The 17680-nt window shown below is 41.5% G+C and overlaps 4 protein-coding genes across 4 annotated transcripts; 1 reads left to right on the top strand and 3 right to left on the bottom strand.

Moving 5' to 3' along the window:
• Positions 1 to 284: 284 nt before the first annotated feature.
• Positions 285 to 1123, bottom strand: blp (mitochondrial import inner membrane translocase subunit Tim16). Its single transcript, XM_017080705.4, has 2 exons — positions 726 to 1123; positions 285 to 664 (listed from the first exon to the last, which is right to left on the bottom strand). Exons 1-2 carry the CDS (start codon positions 886 to 888, stop codon positions 399 to 401), a joined length of 429 nt encoding a protein of 142 aa, XP_016936194.1. The 5' UTR covers positions 889 to 1123; the 3' UTR covers positions 285 to 398.
• A 331-nt stretch (positions 1124 to 1454) lies between these two features.
• Positions 1455 to 2300, top strand: LOC108014586 (uncharacterized). The gene has a single exon (XM_017080746.4). The coding sequence runs from the start codon at positions 1473 to 1475 to the stop codon at positions 2286 to 2288; it is 816 nt and encodes a 271-aa protein (XP_016936235.3). The 5' UTR covers positions 1455 to 1472; the 3' UTR covers positions 2289 to 2300.
• Fbxl7 (F-box and leucine-rich repeat protein 7) lies at positions 2297 to 16786 on the bottom strand. The gene is made up of 5 exons (XM_036817505.3): positions 16365 to 16786; positions 5893 to 6739; positions 4763 to 5578; positions 3252 to 3431; positions 2297 to 3186 (listed from the first exon to the last, which is right to left on the bottom strand). Exons 2-5 carry the CDS (start codon positions 6677 to 6679, stop codon positions 2651 to 2653), a joined length of 2319 nt encoding a protein of 772 aa, XP_036673400.3. The 5' UTR covers positions 6680 to 6739; positions 16365 to 16786; the 3' UTR covers positions 2297 to 2650.
• On the bottom strand, positions 9209 to 11188 carry LOC108014547 (kunitz-like toxin PcKuz2). Its single transcript, XM_065866068.2, is given in 3 exon segments — positions 9209 to 11058; positions 11124 to 11163; positions 11165 to 11188. Coding segments are annotated over 3 exon segments (282 nt in total). The 3' UTR covers positions 9209 to 10840.
• Positions 16787 to 17680: the final 894 nt, after the last annotated feature.

Below are 17680 nucleotides of genomic sequence, written 5' to 3'. Positions count from 1 at the left end.
TGTTTATTTCCCAACTACAGCGTATTTCTACATCATTTGTTTATCAAAAGATAAGAATAAAAAATACTCTTTCAAAGACCTTGATGTTGCTCATTTGAAGCTTGTATTAAATTCCAGTTAAAGGGGACCATCGCGCTTAAAAACTGGAAAAGGATTTCTTGTACCTTTAAGCAATTACTAATCATAGAAATAAACAAGCTAAGCTTGTGATAACCTACAAGACACCCCTTTAAACTAGCTAATAAGTTTGTTCCATCTTACAAACTGATTACACTCGACACACATCATGTTCGTAAAACTCTATTTACATCAACAGACTTTCGTTTTTTGTACTTAACAAGTAGTAGTTTATAAATCAATTATCAGCTAATTAGTTCGATGGGAGGCAATGTGGATACTCAGCGTCGCTGCCTCGCCCTGCTTTGAGGCTCCTCCCCCGTCGTTTCCGCTTCCGTCGCTTCCTGCTTCGGTTGCTTTGCCTGCTGGGCTTTGATTTCGTGGTCAAGTCGCTCCTTGGCCCGGAAAACCTTCGATTGGATGTAGAAGGAACCGCCGTTGGAGCGCTCGTTCACCTGGAACAAGTGCTCATAGTTCTTGGTAATGGCCTCCACGTTCTTGGGGTCATCTATGTTGAGGATTTGCTTGGCCTCCTCCAGCGTCATGCCTGCAAGGGTGAAAAAGTAGTATGAGTACTAGCTTATACCATGGCTAGTAGACAGACTCACCTGTGCGCAGGTTGGACTCGGCGCTCTTGTCGCCCTGCTTGCCACCGCCTGCTCGACGAGCCGCTTCTTGGGAGGCAGCGATTTCCTGCCGCAGCGCCTTGGTGAAAGCTCTTCCCACCGCCTGGGCGCCCAGCACGATGATCTGGGCAATGTACTTGGCCATTTCGAACGTAAAATCTGAGGCACTCTGTGATTACACCTTAATTTTGGGGCACCTTAAAAACGTGTCGCTTAAATTACGCAACCGCTGATTGGCCTGTGTTGCTCCAACTAAATTATTCTATATATATCGTTCTGAAGATTCGAGTTTAACGCCTTTTACACACAATTTTGATGAATTTATTACAATATTATTTAGGTACCAATTGAATTTTATCTTTTAAGCCAGGTAAATTACTAAAGTTGCTGGCGGCGAAAAACAGACAAAACAGCTGTTTGCCTAGAGATGGTATACGGCTTGTATCGATAGCTAACGATATGTTTTCTGGAGTGTAATTTGTAGAAAAAATCTAGCTATATTTTTGTCATCACTGTTAGAAATCGACTTTAAAAATGTTTTAGGTAACGGTAAATTTTTATTTAAAAATGGAACTATTTTTAATACATCAAAATAGTAAAAATACGAATTTTTTGGAAGTCAAACATTTTTTTCTTTATAAAGTACAATTTACTTTTTTCTATTTTTTATAATCGATAGCATCCCTGCTTTTGTCAGTTATTTTTTTCAAAATTTAGCCAGCTTAGCAGATGGCTCAGGAACCCAAATGGAAGAAGGCCTACGATCGACTGATCCGTGAGCACTACGATGACGAGAAGCAGGTGCACTTGCTGCAGCGCCAACTGCGGCATTTCCGGTCCAAACGGCAACGCCTGCAGAACCAAATCGAGGAGGAGAGCAAGGGCATGGACGTCTGGATGGACATGATGGACAACCTGCGCCGCGGCTTGGACCGCTTTCAGAAGCACAAGCACCTCCTCACTCCCAAGAAGAAGAAGCAGTTGCGGCGGATTATCCGTCAGCTGCCCAATGACACTTTGGAGGAGCGTGTGCGTCTGATGGAGGTTTCGGAGAAGTTGGTGCCCAAACCATGTAAGGAGGCCAAGGCTCCCACTGGAAAAGTTCCAGAAGAGCAGGTCACCGCCAGATATTCCGTGCCCCTGCAGAAACCCTGTGATCCCACGAAGCAGCCTTCGGTGGATAAGCGGCTCTCCAGGATTAATGCCGATCTGCAAGCCCTTCGTCGGATCCACGAACAGACTATGTCCGTCGTGGCAGATATACGTTCCCTAATGGCCACCATTAACTATTTGGAGAGGGGTCACTGCTCCAACATTAAGATCACTCCCTATGTGGAGGAGGCGACAAAAGACAAGGATTCCCAGCCTTCCATGAAGGCCACCATCAAATTGGATCGTCTGCGAAGAACCAAGCACAAAACGCACTACACCCGCGAACTCATGGACATTCGTCCTCCATACATCCTTGATCATGTGCCGCAACTCAAGCCCCCTCACATTTTTGACTTCCTCGAGAAGAAAACCAAAAAACCACACACACACTAAACCATCTCTGTGGTGGGGACAATAATTTATTACGCCAAGAATTAGTCTACTTAAACATAGTCTACTTGAACATGTTCTATGCTATGCTAATCCTGTCCAGCTTTCATTCGATATATACAATTTACAATAACAACTAAACTCATTGATCGTCTTTATAAAGAGGGTTCGGGAAGTGCAGTTCCCTTCCTTTTTATTAAATGATCATTGAACTAGGGCTTAGTTTTCTTGGTTGGCCTGTTAGCCTGGCACTTTATAATGTAGAACCCTTATGTGCCCATAAATTCTCTTATTTTGTGCAGTTGTTCCTGCTTTTATGGCCTGCCTCTGTGCTTTTGGTGGTGGCTAATGCCAAAAGGGGCATCTCAACAGAATCCCGGATTGGTGTGCTCGATGATGCAGCGCTTGCAGTACTTCTTGACCGCCCGATAACCCTCGATGGACACCGGGCAGTCCTGGATATTGAGTTGCTGCAATCCCCTGCAGTAGTAGGCGATGCACTGCACCCCGCGATCCGTGATCATATCGCAGCTGCGCAGGCTGAGCTTCTTTAGATTGGGACAGCTTTCGGCCAGGGCTCGCAGTCCCGCGTCGCTCACATCGCACTTCCCAATGTCCAAAGCTCTCAGCCGCGGACAGGATCTGGCCAGAACCGTGATGGAGTCATCGCTCACAGCTTCGCAGCCTCGGGCATTGAGATACCGCAGCTTATAGCATCTCCTGGCGATGACCTTCAACCCAGCATCTGAGACGCGTTCGCACTTGGCCACCGAAAGGTAACGAAGCGCAGCTCCCAACTTGGCCAGCTCGTATAGGCCAAAGTCGGTGATGTTCAGACAGTCGGACACACTCAGCTCTTTCAGCGACACACAAAAACTGGGCACAAACTTCAGACCCGCATCTGTGGGTTATAGGAAATCGTTATATATCGAGCGGTGTAAATAAGTATAATCAATTCCAACTCACCTGTAATTTGTATGCAGCGCCGCAGATACAGATACACCAGCTGGGGACAGTTCTTGACCACGATCTTCAGGCCCATGTCATCGATGGCCATGCAGTCCGTGAGGTCCAGATACTGCAGCAGGAGGCGACGCGGTGGCTCCACATGGGGATTCGGACTGATGCTGCTCACCTGGCTGCAGCCTGAAAAAATGTAATATTGAAACAAGGTTGGTTAATAAAGTTAATTATGATATTTCAAAACGAACATAAAGTGATTTAACGCTTTTGAACGATTTTAAACCTATTTCCTATTTCCAATAGATTCTATAATGGGAGCCCTAAACTGAACTTCTATATTCAATAACTTGCGTTATAATATCCTGATTTTAACGTGGGATACCTCTATGAATTTGTGGAGCAATTCTCTAATATTCTACATTAAAACTTACCTCTTAATCGGGGGTAAGAAATTTAGCCCATTTTCATGTTCGATTTTTCCGTAATTCCCATACCTTTCAGAATGGGGAACCCAAAACTGCACTTCTAGATTCCATAACTTTTGTTATTGGATCCCGATTTAGACGTGGGATACCTCTTTGAATTTGTGGAGAAATTCTTTTATGTTCTGCATTACAATTTATCTTATAAACGAGGGTCAAAAATTTAACCCATTTTCATGTTCGATTTTTCCGTAATTCCAATACCTTTCAGAATGAGCACCCAAAACTGCACTTCTAGATTCCATAACTTTTGTTATTGGAACCCGATTTTGACGTGGGATACCCCTTTGAATTTGTGAAGGAATTCTCCTATGTTCTACATTACAATTTATCTTATAAACGATGGTCAAAAATTTAACCCATTTTCATGTTAGATTTTTCCGTAATTCCAATACCTTTCAGGAAGGGGCACCCAAAACTGCACTTCTAGATTCCATAACTTTTGTTATTGGAACCCGATTTTGATGTGGGATACCTCTCTGAATTTGTGGACAAATTCTCTTATGTTCTGCATTAAAATTTATCTCATAAACGAGGGTCAAAAATTTAACCCATTTTCATGTTCGATTTTTCCGTAATTCCAATATCTTTCAGATTGGGACACCGAAAACTGCACTTCTAGATTCCATATCTTTTGTTATTGGATCCCGATTTTGACGTGGGATACCTCTTTAAATTTGTGGAGGAATTCTCTTATGTTCTGCATTAAAATTTATCTTATAAACAAGGGTCAAAAATTTAACCCATTTTCATGTTCGATTTTTCCGTAATTCCAATACCTTTCGGAATGGGGCACCGAAAACTGCACTTCTAGAGTCCATAACTTTTGTTATTGGAAGCCGATTTCGACGTGGGATACCTCTTTGAATTTGTGGAGGAATTCTCTTATGTTCTACATTAAAATTTATCTTTTAATCAAGGGTAAAAAATGTAACCCATTTTTATGTTCGATTTTTTCAATCACTGGGAGTTTAGAATAAAATGGATATAATCCGGGGTTCTTATTGAATATTCTGAAATATTTCCACCCACCTGTCACATCCAGATGCTGCAGGTTGCTGCACTTGGTCAGCGCCTCGACCAGCGCCTGATTTGAGACGCCTACGCAGGTCTGCAGCTGTAGGTGTGTCAACTCCGGGCAGCGTCGGGTGAGGAGCTGGAGACCCTTGTCCGAGATGCGACAGCCATCGGCGAGCATTACACGCTCCACCTCCGGACAAGCTCCATTGCAACTTTGGCCACACAGCTGCCGGAAGATCATCTTAAGCGTCTTGTCGCCGTTGAGGTGCTCGCCCCTTAGCGAGATCACCTTCCACAGGATTGGCCGCCAGGCGAGGTGCTCGAATCTCCGACAGACCCTCGCCACGTTGCAGAGCTCACAGCTGTCCAGCCAGGAGAAGATCCGGACGACGGCCTCGTCGGGCAGGCGATCGAAGAGCGGTCCGCAACGGAAGGGACCTTTGCGGTTCCACGGAGGCGGTCCAATGGCTGTGCCAGGTCCTGCTCCTCCTCCGCCGACTCCTCCTCCACCCACTCCATTGCTGGAGACTCCTCTTCGCGGCGTTGTGGTTGGTGTACTGCTGGCCATTATCCCCGCTCCACTGGCCGTCGTGGTGTTGGTCACATTTCCCGCCCCGCCACTCGAATGATGACCCGTGGGCGAGGGTGAGACCAGCGTGGCATAGCCCTGGTCTAAGCTGGGCGAGAAGCGTCCCAGATTGCAGAGGCCATCCGAGAGGCTTTGTCCCTTGGAGTGCAGGTGGTTGGAATTGGAGCTCCGGTTGAGCAGGTAGCGATCAGAGCCACTCGTCTCGCTGGGACTGGAGGTGCGCGGGTGGTGCAGGCGTTCTGGGGGAGAAAAATGATTGGATTAAACTTGGAAATTCAAAATAGAGATATGCATCTTAAATGAGGTTTAAATTTAAACAACAAACTTTATTAAAGAGAATTTTTGTGTATCCTCCCCTGAAGGATTCGCGGTTCTTTGCTTAAGGTGGTTCAACGCAAGACTATGTATAAACACCGCGAATTCTTCAGACTACTAATTTTGTATCACTACTGAATCGTACAATTGGTATTCTTAATTTACATAGCTAAAGGGTCTTATTCCCAATAAAACTTGATTATAAAGGATTAAGGATTCTTTCGTAAGGACCACCCACCTGGTAGGCGCTCATTCCCGCTGCCACTGCTGTAGTCCTCCAGGTAGTAGCGCTCGTTTTGGTACTGACTCGCCTCAGCTCCCAAGGGCAGAGCTCGCAGTGCGTTGCCCAGATACAGGGACTCCATCTTCTTGTCCAGCAGGTATTGGCCTCCATTGCTGCTGGCGCCATTGCTGCTCAGAACAGTGGGTACACTGCATCGGCCACCTTGATTTCGTCTTCTTCCTCCTCCTGCTGCTCCACCTCCACTGCCTCCTCCACTTCCTGTTCCTCCGCCACCCGCATTGTTGTCACTGGAATCCTCGGTGTCCGCACTGTTGCCGTGCATCCAACTGGGTCGCTGGGCACCGAATTGCAGGACGTGCTCCAGGGTGAGGAAGTTCCTGGGCTGGGGCACAGGAGCCACTGGGTTTCTGGAGGCTGGAGCTGGCAGTTCGGGTGATTTCTTCGCATGCCTGCCCACAGAAGCCGTCGAATGGGCTCCATAGGTGCTGGCCTGTTCCGGTCGCGAGTGGCGACCTCTGAGCTCGAAGGTCGCCGCCTTCTGTTGCACCATGTGGAGCACCGTCGAAGATGCCGCCGCCTGGTCGCTCGGGGTTTCGCCCACATCCATGCCGGGATTGGGTGACTTGCGGGACATCATCTTGTAGGCCTGCGGATCCAGTGGACTGGAGCTCAGCGGATGCGGATGGTGGTAGTGGTCGCGCACCGCATTGCTGTTGCGGCCCAAGGAGGCTAGTGGACACTCCAGGTCGCTGCTGCGACGGCTGCTCGTCTTATGAGACATAATTGGACCTCTTTGGCGGATTTTTGTCTCAGCTAGAGGCCTCTAGAATGGCGCGAAAGTCTATAAAAGAAATATACACTTTAGTGGAGTTTTAACAAGAGATATTAAGTTCATGTTTTAAATAAGATTTGTAATTGTGGTGCCTAAATAATAATTTTTTGCTTTTTAAACAGTTTGTAATTTGATTAAGTTACCTTGAAGTAAGTTCTTGATAAAACATATCTATAAAATAAATTCAGAAATATTCTAAATATTTTCATGATATATTTTCTGTGTTAAAAAAAGGTAAAATGATATTATCTTTTTATTTCCTTTTTTAATTTCTTAGGACTGAATAACCATGCTTGTAAAAAGACAACCCTCTTTAAGTTTTTTATGTTCAACAACCTTTAAAAACTCCAATAAAATGAATGACAATTCGCAATTAATTTGTATTAATTATGAAACCTCTCAAATATCATTTATCCCAAAAAGCTCAAAAAAGTTTATCGTTTGTCTGCGTTCTGTAAATGGAATTCAAATCTGCGATGGCCATGGGAACACGGAATGTCTGGTGGATGTGTGTGGGTAGCCTTTTGTGGGTCTGCATGCCATTCGCAATTATTAGAGAAAAAAGCGGGGCCGATGGAGAGTCATAACTGGGAGTCATAAAATGTAAATACATATATATATAGTTTCTTCTAAGCGAACCACTCCTCCGTAGAAACTTTACTGCAGTTGACCTTTCAAATCCAGCATTCGACTTGTGGGTGAAATGAGTTGGGGATTGTTGGAATTATCATCGCTGGTTCGGTTGTTGGCAAACAAATCGTTTTGCGCACGTATATATTTTTACAATTAATAAGGGGATCGCCCACGCTCCGAACAAATCATTGGTTAGCTTTTTTTGGGCCGCCTTATAAATATGTGTAGGGGTATAGGGGGTACCCCTATATCTTTTATTTGGCCACACGTATGCTGTCATTTCCATTGAGCCGCGACTGGCTGCTCCATTCATTGTTGCTGGAACCCGGAACCAGTTTGGCTGGGATTTTGGTTTTAGGATGAGGAAGAGGATGAGGATGAGGCCGCAGAAGGCGTGGGATGGCTTGTGGCCATCCGCAATTTGGCCTAACCTTAAGACCTCAAATTAAGCCGAAAGTAACCCAATTCGGCAAGTTGGGAACAAGAGATCTTGGGCAGAAGCCATAACCGTTCTCTGCCAATCGGCTTTGTCTTTTTCTTTGGCTTTGCATAATTTACTCGACCAGCTAAGCCATCTAAATAGAAAACTATAAATTTATTTCAAATTTTCGTGGTATTTCTGGGTGGGGCCGCGTTTTTCGGGGCACACCTACATGGATGAAACAAAAAAATGAGGGGCATACTTTGAGACGAGTAAATCAAAAGCTACTCAAAAGCCTGGCTTTATTTTTATTGTAATCAAATTTGAAATTAATTTCTCGATTTTTTGTGTTGTATCTTTTGCTGGCCTTGCCATAAATAAACACAAATAGGCAGCAATAATAACACCGGGGCTCTAGCACAATTGGAGAACTGACAGAAATATGTCTTGTCATTTGGCTTATGGCAGCTGATTAATCTTAGCATCTCCGAAACCGAAACCAAACCGAAAACCAAAACCAAAACCAAACCCAAACCGAATCTGAATCGGAATTGGAATCTGAATCTGAATCCGATGTGAAGTGGAGTCGCCGTCTGTCGCGCCTCATATGGAATGTCGCTCAACTGGTTCGAAACCCCAACAAAAATCTCCCAAGAAGAAAGAAAGGAAAATGCTCCCAGCCAGAGATCACTTCACTCCAGTCCACTCCAACCCAATCCAATCCAACCCAATCCACTCGAGAGGCATTTGATTTTTTCCTAGACCATGGCCATAATTCACAATAGTTGGACAATAAATAATTAATAAAGCACGCTCGGTGTGTCGACAAAAGTGTCAAATGGTTCATTGGGCAACACAGCATGGAATTTGCATAAATTTACATGCAAATCTAATTCATTTTGTTTGTTTTATTCTCTGTCTTCGGGGCTGAAGGGCTGAAATATCATTAGTAACGCATTAGGTGCTGTAAACAACCCACGGAGCTTGTAAAGTTCTTGTTGCCCAACACTTTGGGCCAAGATTAGGATTTAGGCACTGTCCAAGAAAGTGAAGGAGAAAGTTTTCTTTATAGGGAATACATTTTAATATTATTGAATAAGCATTCACGATTTCTGAATACATTTATCTACTTTTAGTCTAAAATAAATGATATGGTATACGCGTTTTAAGGAATATGGTTAGCAAACTAAGGCGGTATATATCATATTCATTTTATACTTTAATATTACTGACATTAATATTTAAATTTATCTGAGAATTTACCATGCTTGAGTGTAGTACTTTTTGTACATTTACATAATTTAAATGCCAAATACATTAGAGAAGTCCATGTATTTTTATAAAATGGTTCCATTTTTCTTACAATTATATTAATAACCCGGTTTATCTTCAGAATCATTATTTTGTTATTGTTATTATTACGATGCGTGAATATATTTCTCTACATTCGATTTATTTTAAATGAATATAATCGCTTAATTTTTATTAACCATTATATTTGCATGTCCTCTGAGTTAAATTAATATCCCGGATTACCTTCATATCTCTCAAGTGGCTCAATCAATTCAATGTTCAATTAAGCCGCATATATATTTCACAATTTTTATTGGGCAAATAAAAATTATAAGAAATCCAGCAAAGGCCAAGCGCTTGCCGGACATCTATTGGAAACTGGTCCGGCGGTCTGTATCTATCTCGATCTGAGTTGAAGTTCCTATCTCTATCTTTACGTGTCTGTCCATATTTCCCTGGCCAAGCCAAGCCTCTTCAAGTGGACTCAACGAGCACACAAACGAGCACATAAAATATGACAACAACAAGTACTAATTATTTAATATGCTTAATGAGCAAATGTCGCCATGCTGGTGCCCACGGTGCACTCAAACATGGCAAGACTACTTGGGCACATTGGGGAGAGATCGTTAAAGTCATGAGATAAAAATATGAAAAATTACCAAGAGTGTGGTATTAGACAGAATTAATAAGCCATACTTCAGCTTTTAGAGTTATATATCCGGCTAGCCTTTTAAGAAATTAATATTGGAGTAGAGGAAAAAGCTATAAGTTATGAGAGCAATATAATGAAGATATCTCTATGAAACTTAAATAATTGTTATGTAATGTTTTGTATTTAAGTAATTTATAATGATTTGAACTCTTTCTTTATCTCCTTAAGTAAAAAATTCATTTCCGACTGCGATTAATTTTCCTAACCTGTCTCTTTATAAATCCTTTTGGTCACACTATTTACTAGGTCAAAATAACAAATTGATTATTTTAACATTACATTTGAATATGCTAAGATTTTTTAATTTTGTATAAAATAATCACTCTTTTCAATGCAAAGGTGTAACTAATTTTAAAATACCTCAGTGATTACTTTTCCCCACAAATCTCGTCATAATCCACATTGGTCACACTGTGCGCTGTGTCAAACTAATAACTGCTATTTTCAGCGTTTGTGTGTGGCGACCGTTGTCTGCACATGGTTGAAATCTAACGCCGAGTGGCAAAAACAACAGCACAGCAGCAACATCTTGGCGCCATGGACAGCGGGCACCTTTTGGCCTCCATGGCTCGGCATGCTGAGCGCCTGGCCCCAAGTCTTGGCCCAAAGCCATGTGGTTCTGTGTGTGTGGCTACCGTTTTCAGTGGGCTGGCTTTTGCATAGTGTCAATTTTGATTTAGCAAAACGTTGATGTTGCTGCTGTGGTTGCAATTGCTGTTGCTGTTGCAGTTGTTGCTGCGGTTCCATTGGATTGTCAGCGCACCCGCCTAACACCTCCTAGGCAAATAGACACCCACTTGGAGTTTAAGCCGGCGCTGCCTAGAAAGTGGGTGGCGCTGACAAGTTTTGCCAAGAAAAAAATAAAATTTATAAAATTACATTTAAAAGTCATAAGAAATATTTCTTGCGCATGCCAGCGGAAAAAAAATGGGCGCAGCTTCAACTTGATTTTCTCAGCGATTTCACAAAAAATGCAATTAGCCCGACTTGCCTTAACTTATTTAAGTCTCATTTATTACTTTGTATTTGATTCAAATCTTTGTTCTTTTTAAACGCCATCATCAGTGAAGGGAAAATTAATTGGTAGAGGCACTTGGGCTAGGCAAATTTTGCGACACCGAGCTTGGCTATTAAAGTTATTGCCATTCCGCGCACCGCCTAAGAAGATGAACCTTTGGCATCTCTGGTTTGTGGAGTTGTAGAACCAACTGCGCAGATAGGCCTTTCCAGTACCCTCGTTTAGAGGCCGTTGACATCTCCGCTTGACTAAAATTTAAGATGGATTTTACCAAAACAGCATTTTTGCAACCTTCAATAAAAATTAAACTTACTCGATTGACTCTGTTGCAGAAAGATTACCATAAAAAATAAAGAGACACGAAATCTTAAACAGCATGATGAAACAAATTAAACTAACACGAATAAAGAGCTACTGATAGGTTTTATACCATCAACGATTACTTCCCAACTACCCAGGGGTATTAAATCAGGTGGTGCAAAACAAACTTAATTGTTGAAGATGAACAAATATTTGGTTAGTTTTAAATCATCTGCTTATATTTGATCAAGTTTTTGGGCATAAGAAAAATAATATCAGAAAAATTGGTATAATATGGTAACAACTAACACAAATTAATACACTTTTTTATTAATTTAAAAGTTATATTATTATAAATAAATGGTTACACCTTTAATTCGTCTATAGGAAATAATAATTTTGAAATGTAATAATATTTTTGAAATGTAATACTTTGAATATATATTTTACTATAAATATATTTTAGAAACAATTTGTTCTGCATTGCCTCCAGCTTGCAAAGTTATTTCCATTGTATCTATTCCCAAAAAACCGGAAAGGCCGGCAACGTTTTCCATTACTATCGAAGTACCAACGATTACTGCAAGTTCTACCAATCCCAGTGTTTTTCGGCAAAAAGCAGATTGCCTTACCTTAATTAAATAGGAACAACGGGTTTAATAATTAAATATTAAAATATTTTAAACAGCTCAACTTACGACTGCTGATGGGAGGTGTAAAAACAATTAAGATCACGCCGAGATATAGCCATTTTAACAGCATGATTTATGTGGGACTCACTTGTAGGTTGATATATGCGAAAGGTATGAATGTTAACCAGCTTTTATAGGTGAATTAATAAGACAAGGGAATGCCTCACGTTAAATACCCTATAAAATGCGATAAGTTGACGAGATAAATTCTAATAAACATTATTTGTATTCAACGGCTAATTTTATGCGGGAATATTTTTTACTTAATAACCCATTAAGCTGGGCTAACATCATCCGAAAGCTGGCCTACCCGCTTGTTGGCCTACCTATAAAATTCCGAAATTTATTCATTCTGCAGCAATTAGGTTCTGCTTAAATATTTATTTTAACACATTTAATTTGGCGCAACAACAGCTGAACTTGGCTAACCGTTCACGCAAGTTAAATGAACTCAGATTCGCCGAGCTCCTCGTGTTTCTGTTGTCTCTATGCAAATAGGCGATGAAAAGAATTGAAAGTTGACACAGTTCACAAAGAATTTGAAATGTTTCGCAAAACAAAAACCAGAAGAAAGGTAGGAGAATGTGTTCGTATTTATTAAATATGTATGGGCGGCGTTTTCAGCAATGGGCTATATATTTGCCTATGCATGCATAAATAGGCATTCATTATAATAAAAATTCCAGCTGAAAAGGCCATAGATGGGATGGTTCAAGAAAGAAAGAGATTGATCTGGTAGAAAGTACTGAATGGAACGAACGAAGATTCATTGTGGTTGGGGAATTAATTAGAGCATTCAGCCTGACTTCGAGCTATGCGATATCGGCGGATATATCTCTGCACCGCTAACTGTAAATTATTGGAATTTTGTATCAATTTGTAGATTCTGCAATCTCAATTACTTAGGCAAAAAACTTTCTCAGGAAGCTGCTTGCTCAGTGACTGTGGAAAAACTCGTTTAGATTTCCACTTTGCCATCGCTCATTTTTTGTTCAGCGCTGATTGATCTGATAGTGCGCAAAAAAAAAAAACCAAATATATATATATATAAATTGATTTCTTGACGTCCACGCTCTATCCATCAAAATTGGTCTTGGCTGCTCTTTAGCTTTTTTTGTGAAATTTCTTTAATGGTTCTGTGCCATTTCTTTCGTCATTATCTGTAACTAAAAAATTTCCCCCAAGCCATTAAAGAAGAACGCGCGGATTTTAGTCGAACTAATTAAACCGAATCTTATATAATGAACCGTGAACACCGACACAAACGTGAAGAGAAGACGCGGCGATTGAAACATTGAGACTCTGTCATCAATCAAGGCAGATTCTTGGGCAGCAACTCATCCACTCATCCATCCACTCCAATCCCAGCATAATTCGAATTCCGGGCGAACCAGTTCGTTGCCTGAGTCTTTTGTTTCGGGTCCCCGAAAAATAACTTTTGGCAGCCAGTGTGGGCAAAGCGAGGCTTAAGCTGAAATTAAACAGCCAGCGTGGACTGGGCCAAATAAATCACAAAATGAGACCCAGAAACGAGGCGAGCTCATTGCAAATTACATGCTGTTCCAGGGGCACCAGAAAGAACTCGCTGACGTTGACGGGGCCAACACAATTGCGGACGTGAATGATGGCACCACGGCTAATCCCCAGATCCCCAGATCTCAGTCCCCAATCCCCGGGATCCAACATAAATCCAGGCCAAGTCAAAGTCCAATAAAAATGTCGAGCGAATGCAAAAAAGCGACAAATGCTTGACGGACCAAATGTCAGAGTTAATTTATCTAAAAGCTTTGCCCGACTTTTCGGTTACAGATGGACGTACAACACATAGATACCCCCCGAAAAGAGACAGAGAGATCAGGAAAATTTTAATTAAGACAAAATATTTGAAATTCTGTGCAAGACAACGAGGTCTCTCTAACAAGAAGCCAACAATTTGCCGCGCGCAATTTTTCAAATTACATTTCATTAAAGCGAAAGAGAGAGAGAAAGATGGCCATGATCGAGTGATAAGTGCAAGAGAAAAGCACCGTTTTGTCTCCGATTCCCTGACTACTCTTGGCCACACTTTTGCACTGGGAAAAAGAGAGCGAAACAGGTTCCTGTAAAGTATCTCTGGATGGCCCGCATAACCAAAAGACGCCCGCATAGCTTGTCTATCAGCTTTGCTTTTTTTTTAGCCATCTAATATGCTACACATAAATTGTTTAACAAATTTAATTTTAAAGTTCAGCTTGGAAATGCCCTGCGACAAGCAGCAACAATTGCGAACCAGCAACTATGTCAGTCACTCGGCAACATGGCCAACTAGCAACTAGAAACAACATTCCAGCTGCCTCCCTCCGCCCCCCTGCCCACCTGTAGCCCCTCCCCCTTCTGGCCCCCCTCTCTTGGCCAGGTAATCGTCAAGCTCGTAACTAGCTGCAGCTACAAGTTGCCGTTTCTAATACAAAACTGTCGCTTGTGGCGTGAGAGACTGTGGGACTGTAAGACTGTAAGACTGTAAGACCGTAAGACTGCAACTCTCTTGGCCACGATTCGCGGCGAGCTTTGGCTGCCAGGCCAAGCAAAGAAAAATGAAAATAAAGGAAAAAATAAATAATAAAAAATACGTCGCATTGCATTTTAGTATTTGCTGATTGCACTGTTGCAAGAGCTATGAAATCATACAAACAGACACATAAATACCCGCACTCACACTGCGGAGGGAGACATACAATAAATGTTGCGGACAAGAAAGGAAAGTCGATTAGCCGGAGGAAAATGACGAACTGGAAATACTCTGGGAATATTGAGTAAAAGGAGCATACTTGATGACCTTACTTCCCTAATATAACTAAACATTCTTAGGAATTGTAAAAATATGACTTGTAAAAAATGCCTTTTGAAGATATTTAATGGTTTATATTTTCTTAAGATTTTTAAATTTATGTTTTAAGGATTGTTAAAGGTGATTCACAGATTTTATTTCGATATACATATATCTGACATGCCTTTAACAATGCTGTATGTTTAGACTCTCACTGGAACTAACCAAAATATACATGGAGAGTAACAAAATAAGTGGATCAGATTATAGTGGATTAGAATACTGCCTATCCCAAATAATATTAGATGAAATCATGGCCTTCCTTATACAAAAGTTAAAAACAAATGTTGTGAATTCTATTCTGAGCTACAAAATCCATATCTTATTAACTAAAAATCTATCTAAGATAGGTTTGTTCATTAGTTTAATTACTTTTAGGCCCCACAATATCTCCGAGCTCTTTGGGTAGTTAATGGATCCCAGCTAGTGTAGTTAAAAATATAAAAATACGAAATAAATAAGGAAAAAACTGTTGAAAATCTCATGAAATCGGCGAGTGGCTTTTCCATGTCTGCGATGGCGGCAGCCTTTTGGCCTGAAAGCTTTTTGGCTTTGATTGGGGCTGCGGGCCATGGCTGACTTGGCTGACTTGGCTGGATTGTGGATTTGTATTGCATTGGCTCTCCAAGCGGCCAAAAGACTGACTGGCTGGCCTGTCATTGCAATGCGCATATGTTGACATTTTTTGTAGGAAATATTTGAAATTGTTGGTAAATCCACAAGTAAGCGGGCGATCTTTTAAGCGCTTTCGTTTCGCCGCTGGCTGGGAAAGTGCGATCTCGACACGAATGCCAAAATGTTGTGATATCAAATGACCAATTTGTAATCATTTAACATGCAGAAATTACAAGGGAGAAGCAAGACATAATAAATTTGGGTTTCTTTTGGGAATATGTATATGGTTTATGGATTCCAGCTAACCGAACTACAGGGGCAAACCCTCGGGCAATACGCTAATGATGTGAGGAACCGAAAACATTTGGCCAACACGTGTGCCAAAGAGGTCTCAGCGTTAGAATTATCTAAATATCTATCTATGGAGTTCCAGGAAAAATATGAATATGGTTAGTTTTTGGCGGGGGAAAAAGGAAAGTCGTTGTGCGCATAATTGCTGCAACTTAGTGTGTGTGTGTGTTAGGATGAAATTCAATCAGTTGGCCATAAACATATCCGTTGCAGCAACTCCTAGTTGAGTTAATGACCAGTCGAGAGATCCCGACTTCCTCTACGTGTATAATTTGCATGCAACCACTTCGTCGAGAGGGTGTATCTGCATCTGCATCGGAATCTGCAGTTGTAGTTGTATCTCGAACGAGTTATATGCCAAAGTGGTGCAGCAGCAGCAGCAGCAGCAACAGCAACAACAATAAATATATATCTCCAAAGGTGTGATTTTAATGTGACAACTTTTGCAACTGGTTTGGGGTTGACTCGAGAGTTTTCCTTCTTTTTTTTTTCTTTTTTTGCACTTTTTGCGAGGTGTCACAGGGAATGGGCGTACGAATAATTCCATTAAAGTTTTACGATCGTGCAATATTAATAAAGAAAACTAAAGAATATATGCCCATGATGAAGAAGAAGAAGAAGCCATACAGAAATAGAGAGAGAGAGAGAGAGAGAGAGGGAGCGAATGAGAGGCCATCTGAAAACCTGAATCTTGAATTGCAATTTAATAAGTTGTGATCGCCTGCTCTACCTTGATGATTATACAGGTAACTCCCTTCGGGTTCTCATTTATGCATCGCATAGCACTTTGTTTATTTGGCAGTTTTTGCAGCTTCATTTAATTTCCATTTATTTTCTCTGTTATTCCACCACACCATCACACACACACACACACACACTGGCGCACACTCTTTTCTCTACTTTATTTTCATTGCAGGTCGCATGAGAGTGTGTGCGTCTCGATCTTTCACTGTGGCTCAGCTCTTTGTGTTATCTTTTTTGCGCTCACTGACTCACTCACTGGCACACACACACACACTCGTAGGACACGTAGGCACGCAACGCAGAGCGGCGCCTTGAGATTCGGTTTGGTCCGCTTCGACGACACCTGGACACTGGGACACCTGGACACGCGGGCACCTGGATCGGTCGACAGGTAAATGGCAACTGAGTGCGCAGTCGCACGGTCTGCAGAGTGCTGGCCATCGATCGCGGAGAAAGAGAGAGCTCTGCTCTCTTGGCCACTTTTGAAATCCACCACAGGTGGTGAGAGGTGAGAGATGGGATTGGAATGGCATTGCCAGGCGAAAAAGAAAAGACTTAGGCAACGAACTTGTTGCATTTGAAAACGTACTATCATTAAAACCTTTAAACCTAATTAGAAGTTGATAAAAAGCCTACCAGAAAATATATTTAAGTAAGAAATTTAGTCGTTATTATTCGAGATACTGCCGTGCTACGAAATGTGTTGCATACCTGAAGGCGTGTTTTATAGAAAAACATACCATGAAACTTAAATCAAATTTGTTTGAGAATATAAAATCTCCTTATAAAATTAAAAAAAAAATATGTTGCATACTTGAATGCGTGGCTTGACTTGGTTACAAAATATTATTTTAAAAATAAACTAGTAGAATTTATACAGATTGTTAAAATGTCACTTCAGATTGTATGCTGCTACTATAGGTTTTTCATATACATACATATACTTTTATTATTATTTTGTATAAGTTATTAATGTACCATGAACCCAAAAAAACACGTTTAGACTTATAACACTTAAGAATTAATCATAATAATTTTAAGTACTTTAGTTCCCCACATTTTTGAATATGTTCACCTCATTCCCAAACTCCTGGCTCCCCCCTCCCCTTTTAAACCCACCGCCTGTTGAACATGTTGTGCTACTTTTCCGTTTTTGTTGTTTTTCAGCTGCGCTCGCAAAAATATTTCCACCATGGCATAACTAAATGTGCCTGTGGGCTAAACTGGCATACGAGAAGAGAGTCCAGCCAGAGAGCCATCAAGATTCCAGCTTGAAAATCCCAAAAAAGAGGCTTAAGAGCA

Source organism: Drosophila suzukii, chromosome 3 (assembly GCF_043229965.1).
Source record: "Drosophila suzukii chromosome 3, CBGP_Dsuzu_IsoJpt1.0, whole genome shotgun sequence".
NCBI lineage: Eukaryota > Metazoa > Arthropoda > Insecta > Diptera > Drosophilidae > Drosophila > Drosophila suzukii.
Note: the sequence above shows the minus strand (reverse complement) of the source record. Positions and strands in the feature narration are given on the sequence as shown.

Bases quoted from the DNA above. Each gene is read 5' to 3' on its own strand.
- blp (XM_017080705.4), bottom strand. From the start codon at position 888: ATGGCCAAGTACATTGCCCAGATCATCGTGCTGGGCGCCCAGGCGGTG. The intron at 665-725 runs GTGAGTCTGTCT...TCACCCTTGCAG, and splicing joins CGAGTCCAACCTGCGCACAG to GCATGACGCTGGAGGAGGCC.
- LOC108014586 (XM_017080746.4), top strand. From the start codon at position 1,473: ATGGCTCAGGAACCCAAATGGAAGAAGGCCTACGATCGACTGATCCGT.
- Fbxl7 (XM_036817505.3), bottom strand. From the start codon at position 6,679: ATGTCTCATAAGACGAGCAGCCGTCGCAGCAGCGACCTGGAGTGTCCA. The intron at 3,432-4,762 runs GTGGGTGGAAAT...ACATTTTTTCAG, and splicing joins GCAGCATCTGGATGTGACAG to GCTGCAGCCAGGTGAGCAGC. The intron at 3,187-3,251 runs GTGAGTTGGAAT...TATAACCCACAG, and splicing joins GCGCTGCATACAAATTACAG to ATGCGGGTCTGAAGTTTGTG.